This window comes from Nannobrachium achirus (genome assembly GCF_963921795.1).
Source record: "Nannobrachium achirus genome assembly, chromosome: 20".
NCBI lineage: Eukaryota > Metazoa > Chordata > Actinopteri > Myctophiformes > Myctophidae > Nannobrachium > Nannobrachium achirus.
Genome location: NC_137827.1, coordinates 14545874 through 14555496, shown reverse-complemented (window position 1 = coordinate 14555496; position 9623 = coordinate 14545874). Strand labels below are relative to the sequence as shown.

The window sequence follows — 9623 nt, the reverse complement described above, 5'->3', positions numbered from 1 at the left end:
AGAGCTTTTGGCATCAGAAAACATACCTGCTGTGTACATTGCCAGAGAGTGTCAAAATATTATAAAAACTATTATAAATGGGGAACACAAAAAGCAGAAATGTTTTGAGTCACTTTGGGACAAATAGCGTTTTGTCATGGCGCCATTGGGCTAGATAGGGTGACTGTGTCATTGTGTATATTAGGTTAATGTTAAAAGAGCTCTTCCAGTGCCCTCTTGTGTTCAGAGTAAGTTTCGTTTTCGTTTCCCAAGAAATGATGCTGACGTCACAATGCTGCTATATAAAAACCCATCTAACCATCAGCTGCATTACTGTCCTCAGCGACGAGAAAGAAGAAGCAGCAATGGGCATCTGTGAGTACAAATGCTGCAAAATCTGCAAAAAAAGACTTGAATTAGTTATCATTTTTGAAAGACCATTATTTTGTAAGCTTTATTCTAGATCAGGATCAGTCCACCACATATTATTTAGTTCTACTGCTGTTTGCACTTCCTTCTGCTTCATTTTCTGTGTTATCTTTATTTGTCAATTTATATATCTTTATTCGTCAATTTATATTATGTAGTGGTATTCTATATTATGCTGTATTTATCAATTTAGGCAGTAGCATATAATTGTAGCCTATATCCAAAAGTTCTTGAACTTTTACCACTTTACACAGACTAAATGCACAGCTGAATGTATCATGTAATCAATTCCCACCAATCCCCAAACCTGTTGTTTTGGGGAGCGCTGCATCATGGTTTTAGTTTAGTTTAGTTTAGTTTAGTTTATTTGATCACTCACATTTTTACAAGTCATACATCCACTTAGTCATTGTTACATGTGGTCAAAAGGAATAGGCTGAAGCTGAAAGCTTGTAGAAGCCTATCCTACTTATTCAAGGAGTAAAATACAGTGATTAGTTATAGGAATGTTTGAAATTCAAGGATACATCGGCCTCATAGCAGATATGAGAGAGTGGAAAATAAAAAAATAAAAAATAAATGGAAAATTAAGAAAAGGGAAAAAACATGTTGGAAGAATTTCCATATACATCAACACTAGCAATTCAGGAATCAGAATATGTTATAAGAGTATACGATTTTACCTTCTGGTGATAATGAAATAAATGAATAGATGAATAATCTACTTTTTTTCTCAAAAAAATGTAATTAAATAAATGGAGATAAAGGAAACATGATAAAAGGATAAGTGCAATAATAATAATAATTAAAGCTGCAAGCAGCGATGACCGGGCCCTCGCAGCTCTACCCACGTCACAAGGCCAGCAGCCAATCAGAAACCAAACAGGAAGTCAGCCATTTCGACTAATTAGTTGCGTTTTGGCGCATTTTTGGCCGTTATCACGGGTCGCACTTTAACGATCGAGCGAGCGAACTTGAAGTTGATCCGATTAACCCCCTAGGAGGAGTTCGTTAAAGTGCGACACGTGAAAACGGCCAAAAATACACCAAAACGCCACTAATTAGTCAAAATGGCTGACTTCCTGTTTGGTTTCGGACGTGGCGCCGAGAGACTTTTTTGTGAGTCCGGACACGATACAGATGTGTACCGATTTTCGTACGTGTAGGTGAAACCGTCTAGTGGGGCTGTTGCGTTGAAATTTTGTAGGGGGCGCTGTTGCGCCATTAGGCCCCGCCCACTTTTTTTTTTTTTTTAAATACGTAATTTTTCGCCACTTGTGATGTGCTTGCAAAGTTGCGCAACTTTTGGAGTACGTTTTGCGCCTCAAAAACGCGATTCTTTAGGGGGAAGAATAATAATAATAATAATAATAATAATCTTTGCAATTACAATAGGGTCCTCACACACTGTGTGTGCTCGGGCCCTAATTAAAGCTGCAAGCAGCAATGACCGGGCCCTCGGAGATCTACCCACGTCACAAGGGGTAGCACCCAATTAGCATTAGAATTTAAGAATCAGCATTATCATTTGTTAGCATTAGCATGTGTTAGCATTAGCATTTGTTAACATTAGCATTTGCATTTTTTAACATTTGTTATTATTAGCATGTGTTAGCATTTGTTAGCATTAGCATGTGTTAGCATTAGCATTAGCATTTGTTAGCATTAGCATGTGTTAGCATTAGCATTTGTTAGCATTAGCATTAAATTAAAAAAAAATTTGAAGAAAAAAGAAATTTAAGAAAAAATGTTGAGAAAAAAAAATTTTTGAGAAAAAAAAATTGAGAAAAAAAAAATTGAGAAAAAAAATTTGAGAAAAAAAAATTTGAGAAAAAAAAAATTTGAGAAAAAAAAATTGAGAAAAAAAAATTTGAGAAAAAAAATTTTTTGAGAAAAAAAATTTTTTGAGAAAAAAAAATTGAGAAAAAAAAAATGTTGAGAAAAAAAAAATTATGACACCAGCCGCGAGTCTGTACGACAAACGGTTCATGAGTTATAGAGGCACTTCCTGTTTGGTGAAGGGCACTTCCTGTTTGGCGAAGGAAGCGTCAAATAAGGTTAAGGACTCTTAATCAAGTCATATGATACCAGCCACAACTCTGTACGATAAACGGTTGATGAGTAACAGCCAAAAAAAGGAACAATGAAGTATGGACCAATCAGAAGAGGGGGCACTTCCTGTTTGGTGAAGGAAGTTTGACGCTACGCCACGGGCTCGCCGTTTTACGAAAACTCACGATTCGCACAACTTTTCATCGTTAAGGTGTCTTGAGTATGCCGAGCGAACTTGAAGTTGATCCGATTAACCCCCTAGGAGGAGTTCGTTAAAGTGCGACACGTGAAAACGGCCAAAAATACACCAAAACGCCACTAATTAGTCAAAATGGCTGACTTCCTGTTTGGTTTCGGACGTGGCGCCGAGAGACTTTTTTGTGAGTCCGGACACGATACAGATGTGTACCGATTTTCGTACTTGTGGGTGAAACCGCATGGTGGGGCTTGAGGCACGAAGTTTTGTAGGAGGCGCTATTGAGCCATTAGGCCACGCCCCCTTTTTATTTTTTTTAAATACGAAATTTTTCGCCACTTGTGATGTGTGTGCAAAGTTGCGCAACTTTTGGAGTACGTTTGGCGCCTCAAAAACGCGATTTACTTTCGGGAAAATAATAAGAATAAGAATAATTAAAGCTGCAAGCAGCAATGACCGGGCCCTCGCAGCTCTACCCACGTCACAAGGCCAGCAGCCAATCAGAAACCAAACAGGAAGTCAGCCATTTCGACTAATTAGTGGCGTTTTGGCGCATTTTTGGCCGTTATCACGGGTCACACTTTAACGATAGTTTAAAGTTTTTCTCAAAAAAAAATTTGTGAGAAAAAAAAAATTTGAGAAAAAAAGAAAAATTTGAGAAAAAAAAATTTTGAGAAAAAAAAATTGAGAAAAAAAAATTTGAGAAAAAAAATTTTTGAGAAAAAAAAATGTTTGAGAAAAAAAAAATTTTGAGAAAAAAAATTGAGAAAAAAAAAATTTGAGAAAAAAAAAATTTTGAGAAAAAAAAATTTGAGAAAAAAAAAATTTGAGAAAAAAAAATTTTTGAGAAAAAAAAATTTTGAGAAAAAAAAATGTTGAGAAAAAAAAATGTGAGGAAAAAATAATTATGACACCAGCCGCGAGTCTGTACGACAAACGGTTCAAGAGTTATAGAGGCACTTCCTGTTTGGTGAAGGGCACTTCCTGTTTGGCGAAGGAAGCGTCAATTAAGGTTAAGGACTCTTAATCAAGTCATATGATACCAGCCACTACTCTGTACGATAAACGGTTGATGAGTAACAGCCAAAAAAAGGAACAATGAAGTATGGACCAATCAGAAGAGGGGGCACTTCCTGTTTGGTGAAGGAAGTTTGACGCTACGCCACGGGCACGCCGTTTTACGAAAACTCACGATCCGCACAACTTTTCATCGTTAAGGTGTCTTGAGTATGCCGAGCGAATGTGAAGTTGATCCGATTAACCCCCTAGGAGGAGTTCGTTAAAGTGCGACACGTGAAAACGGCCAAAAATACACCAAAACGCCACTAATTAGTCAAAATGGCTGACTTCCTGTTTGGTTTCGGACGTGGCGCCGAGAGACTTTGTTGTGAGTCCGGACACGATAGAGATGTGTACCGATATTCGTACGTGTAGGTGAAACCGTGTGGTGGGGCTTGAGGCACGAAGTTTTGTAGGGGGCGCTGTTGCGCCATTAGGCCACGCCCCCTTTTATTTTTTTTTAAATACGTACATTTTCACCACTTGTGATGTGTGTGCAAAGTTGCGCAACTTTTTGAGTACGTTTTGCGCCTCAAAAACGCGATTTACTTTCGGGAAAATAATAATAATAATAATAATCTTTGCAAATACAATAGGGTCCTCACACACTGTGTGTGCTCGGGCCCTAATTAAAGCTGCAAGCAGCGATGACCGGGCCCTCGCAGCTCTACCCACGTCACAAGGCCAGCAGCCAATCAGAAGAGGGGCGGGGCTAACTTAAACCAATTAAGGTGAAGGACTCTTAGTCAAGTCATATGATACCAGCCACAACTCTGTACGACAACCGGTTGATGAGTAACAGCCAAAAAAAGGAACAATCAGGTTTCGGCCAATCAGAAGAGGGGGCGGGGCTTAGTTAAACCAATTAAGGTGAAGGACTCTTAGTCAAGTCATATGACACCAGCCACAACTCTGTACGACAAACGGTTGATGAGTAATAGCAAAAAAAAGGAACAATCAAGTTTCGGCCAATCAGAAGAGGGGGCGGGGCTAAGGTAAACCAATTAACGTAAAGGACACTTAATCAAGTCATATGACACTAGCCACAAGTCTGTACGACAAACGGTTCATGATTTTTAGAGGCACTTCCTGTTTGGCGAAGGGCACTTCCTGTTTGGCGAAGGAAGTTTGACGCTTCGCCACGGGCACGCCGTTTCACGAAAACTCACGATTCGCACAACTTTTCATCGTTAAGGTGTCTTGAGTATGCCGAGCGAACTTGGAGTTGATCCGATTAACCCCCTAGGAGGAGTTAGTTAAAGTGCGACCCGTGAAAACGGCCAAAAATGCGCCAAAACGCCACTAATTAGTCAAAATGGCTGACTTCCTGTTTGGTTTCGGACATGGCGCCAAGAGACTTTTTTGTGAGTCCGGACATGATACAGGTGTGTACCGATTTTCGTACGTGTAGGTGAAACCGTTTAGTGGGGCTGTTGCGTTGAAATTTCGTAGGGGGCGCTGTTGAGCCATTAGGCCACGCCCCCTTTTGATTTTTTTTAAATACTAAATTTTTCGCCACTTGTGATGTATGTGCAAAGTTGCGCAACTTTTCGAGTACGTTTGGCGCCTCAAAAAAGCGATTTATTCGGGGGAATAAGAATAATCTTTACAATTACAATAGGGTCCTCACACACTGTGTGTGCTCGGGCCCTAATAATCTTTGCAAATACAATAGGGTCCTCACACTGTGTGTGCTCGGGCCCTAATAATCTTTGCAATTACAATAGGGTCCTCACACACTGTGTGTGCTCGGGCCCTAATAATAATAACTAAAAAGGAAACATGATAGAATGAATGTACTTTTTTTTTTTTTTTTTTTTTACTTACATAATAATTTAAAGTGTTTAGGATTTAAGCATACATCAGCCTAATAGCAGGTAAGAGAAAATTAAGAAAAGAAAAGAGAAACAAACAGACTAATAATATGGGTAATAATAGTAATCATAATAATAATAATAAGTGTAATAATAAATGGAGGTAAAGAAACATGATAGAGTGAATGTAGTTTTTTTTTCTAGGTTTGTGTCCATGATTACGCATTGTCCATGATATTTTCCAGGTTAATTCAGTTGTGGCCTCCCTTTTGTTACGCTTCAGTTCAAATATGGTTACAGTACGTGCACATCCACTTTGGCTGGGCAAAGTCCGTGTTTTGCATTCTTTATCTGAGTCAGTTTGACATTTTTCTGTAGTAGAGTTGGCGCAGTGTTTTGGCTACAGGGTTATCAAGCGGCATGTCCTTGAGACAAGGGATTTACTGTCTGTTATACAGAAGCAGCTGTCTTGGGCACACATGGCAGGAAGAATTAAGCACAATTCATTTGTATTTGTCCCGTTCTTTCTTGTCTTGGTAATTCTGCTTCACTAATAAAAATGTCAGAGTTTCAGTGTCTCGTACAGAAGCAGCTATCTTGACGTTTTGCCAGGGTAGTCAAAGCTGCAAGAGTCCTCGAGTTTTACAGTCTCATGCACAGAAACAGCACCTTTCATTTGTAATCATCCAGTTCCTTCAAATCACGTACCACTGTTACCTTGGCTGTATCTCCATTTGGTTTTATCATCACTTTGCAATTTCTGCTCCAAATACCTTGAATTTTTTCCTGTTTCTTAAGGATGCGTGCCTCCCTGGCAATTTCAGCATTCTTTTTTGTTAGATGTTCGTTGACATAAACATCCGAACCTTTAAGCTTCATTCCTTGTCTCAGGAGTTGATTCTTGTGTTTTCTGTTTGCGAATCTCAAGAGTATAACAGGGTTTGCTTTACGATCCTTGCTTGGGAGTGTGTAGCAAGCAGCGATATGATCCTGGTCCAACACAATCTCCTTAGATTTAAAGAAATCAATGACTTGCCTTTCAATGGTTGCTTGTTCTTCTGGCGGGGTGCTGGGGCTATTGGCAGCAGCCCTGGTATAGGAGAATGGTTTAACTTTCAGCCCCGAAATAATTATATCAGCCAGCCTTGAATATTGTTCCATTTCATCCAATCTTTTCTCCAATTCTTCAATCTTTTGATCTCTTTCCTTGACCGTCGCCTTCAAAGCCAAGACCTCCTTCATCAGGTCAGACTGATGTTGGGTCATCAAATCCGTTATTTTGGTCATTCCCTCAGCCTGAAGGCTGAGTGAGGTCTTTATTTCTTCGATATCCTTTTTCGTCATTTTGTCCTTTAGTTGTTCGATTTGGCCCTGCAGTGAGTTTTCACCACAAGTGGCCTTGAGCTTGTAGGAGCTATAGTGCTATGCGACCGTCTCTGTCACTGTCTCAGTAGATGGTTTCTATTTATTGGCTAATTTTGGTACCGACCCATCAGTGTGACGTGGACCAGAAACCCGTGGTCATTCTCTAGCCATAAATTATAACTACCAGGAGATGTCGCTAATATTCGGACTTTATAACGTCCGAATATTAGCGACATCTCCTGGTAGTTATAATTTATGGCTAGTCATTCTCTACACCAGTGGTCCTCAAAGTGGAGAGCAGGGGCCCTTGAAGGGGTTTCAGCTAAAGTATTACTAGTAATAGGAACCAAATGGACCCTGTAACTCTGGCCGTTTACAAATAGTGAGAATTAAGTCACTAAAGAGTGTTATAAAGCCTAATGGCCACCAGCAGGAAGAACAGGGGCAGTGAGTCAATCACTCCCAGTGCTCCTGCATGTTGCTGGCTCATCGTACAGTCAGTGGATGTGATGGGTTTGTTTGGATTGTTTCCAGCTTTCTCCTCATCCTCCCCCTCCAGATTGTCCAGATTACTTTCCACTACAAAGCCTTCTTCACCAGCGTGCCACTTCACTTGCCATTACTTTTATGACCTTACTTGTATTTTACTTTATACTTTATATGTTGGAGTCATGTTGGCTCAGTCTGGTGGGGTCACTGCACAGGTATGAGCATAAGTATTTTTGTTTCTCTTACTTTCCAGTGACAGGACTAGCTATTGCAGCGGGTGCAGCAGGTAAGACTTTCTTTTAGGTTTCCCATTTTGATATGGACATATCTTAAAATATCAAATGTATTTAACCCATTTAGAACAGGTAGACATTATTGTGTATCATTATTGAATGCTTTAACTATTGAAAAATAGCAGATATACAAGCTCACAGCACTCTGCGAGCTTGTAGATCTGCTATTTTTGAAAAATCGTGAAAATTAGAATTTTGACCCGATTCTATAAGTGTCTTTTGAATCCTTCTAAGATTTTTTGAAAAAGCTATGTTTCTATGTCAGCAATCTGGCCAGCCATCGTCAAAGAAAAGGTCCTTTTCACTTAACTGGAGCTCAGTTAGTCTGTTCTTGAGAGACTACTATGTCAGTGGTGTTCAAACTTTTTCATGTGAAGGACCCTGATATATGTATTTGGCCACGACCCCCATCTCAAAATATTTCGTTCCAGGGACCCCCAGCAGCAAAATTTGAGTACAAACGTTCGCTTTGAAAATACATATATTCAAAGATTTGCACACATTTTCATGACTTTTTCAAAAATAGCAGATCTACAAGCTCGCAGAGCGGCACCGTGAGCTTGTATATCTTATCTGCTATTTTTCACTATTTAAAGCATTCAATAATTCTAGGCCTATATAATCCTCAATGTATTTTTAAGCTCAATGCATGTTGGTTTATTCCAGTAGCTATTACCCAACAACAACTCATTACAAAATGTAATTCTGTTCTATTAATTTTAAGGTGGCGTGGCCGCGGCCCCTTTTGTACTGGGGGCCATAGGTTTCACTTCAATTGGAATCGCTGCTGGATCGGTCGCTGCGTCTATGATGTCAGCAACTGCCATTGCAAGTGGAGGAGCAGTGGCGGCAGGGTCCACAGTCGCAGTTTTAACGTCAACAGGTGATTATGTTTTTATTTCATTTTATTTAACCTCTACCACCTTACAACAAATAAATAAGTCTACAAAGTGCCAACTGTCAGGGACCCGGGTGTATTTGGACCCAAACGCAGGAACTCAACACAAAGTAAAGGCAGAAAACCAAGGAGGACAGTTTAAGGACGACTAACCTTAAAATAATGTTAAAACAAGGTACATCCCCGGGCGAAATGGCAACACAGAAACACGGAATGACAAACAACAATACAATGATTCGGCACAGAGAGTAGCCACAGACGGTGTTAAATAGTCTCTGGTGCTCGTTACCCGCAGGTGAGTCTGCTCCAGGGAACCAAAAGGGGAGAGGGGAGGAAAGGGGACAAGCACAAGATGTGACACAAACAGATGAAAGAGAAGGATATTATTTAAACAAGTGCAGTTATCAATATGTACCGTACAGTATGTAGACGTCTGTTTGTTAAAAGAATACATCAAGAGTTCAGTCAGGACAAAGGGTCCAGTGACCTTCTGATTTCCAATGGGCCTCTAGTCTCTCCCCTCTCAGCTACTGCCATTAGGGCATAGCAGGTGGCCATTTTGTGGTGCCACCGATAGAAAACCCATTAATTTTTCCTATTGAGGATTCCAAAAATCAAATCAATAGGCCTATATATTTTATTTTTTAGGCCTGGAACCAAGCCATCCAGCCTGATCCAGGCTCCTGGAAACATGTTTTATGACCATAAAACATGTTTGACACAGAATCAAAAATCTTGAATCTGAATGTTATTTCATTGATTAATTTGATTAGTATTAAATTTAGCTTGATACTCTGCTCATCTGTTGAGAGTAACAAACCTATGTCATGTTTTTTTTTTAAGGTATGGCGGGTATGGGTGTGGCAGGCACTGCAGCTGCAGCCAGCACTGGAGCAACTGTGGCCGGGTTGCTGGCACTCATCATCTGAGAGGCAACATGAACCTCTGAAGCAACGATCTCTCCACAAAGGAACATTCAAGAATAGTACTCTTGTATACTTAATATATGGGATGTAATTTAACAATAAAAACAAATCTGGAATCTGGAA

General features: G+C 39.8%; 1 protein-coding gene across 1 annotated transcript; it reads left to right on the top strand.

Moving 5' to 3' along the window:
* Nucleotides 1–325: 325 nt before the first annotated feature.
* On the top strand, nt 326–9623 carry LOC308305591 (uncharacterized protein). The gene is made up of 4 exons (XM_080750410.1): nt 326–354; nt 7637–7669; nt 8401–8559; nt 9418–9623. Exons 1-4 carry the CDS (start codon nt 345–347, stop codon nt 9501–9503), a joined length of 288 nt encoding a protein of 95 aa, XP_080606536.1. The 5' UTR covers nt 326–344; the 3' UTR covers nt 9504–9623.

Coding starts and splice junctions, on each gene's coding strand:
- LOC308305591 (XM_080750410.1), top strand. Junction 7,670..8,400: donor TATTGCAGCGGGTGCAGCAG/GTAAGACTTTCT, acceptor ATTAATTTTAAG/GTGGCGTGGCCGCGGCCCCT. Junction 8,560..9,417: donor CGCAGTTTTAACGTCAACAG/GTGATTATGTTT, acceptor TTTTTTTTTAAG/GTATGGCGGGTATGGGTGTG.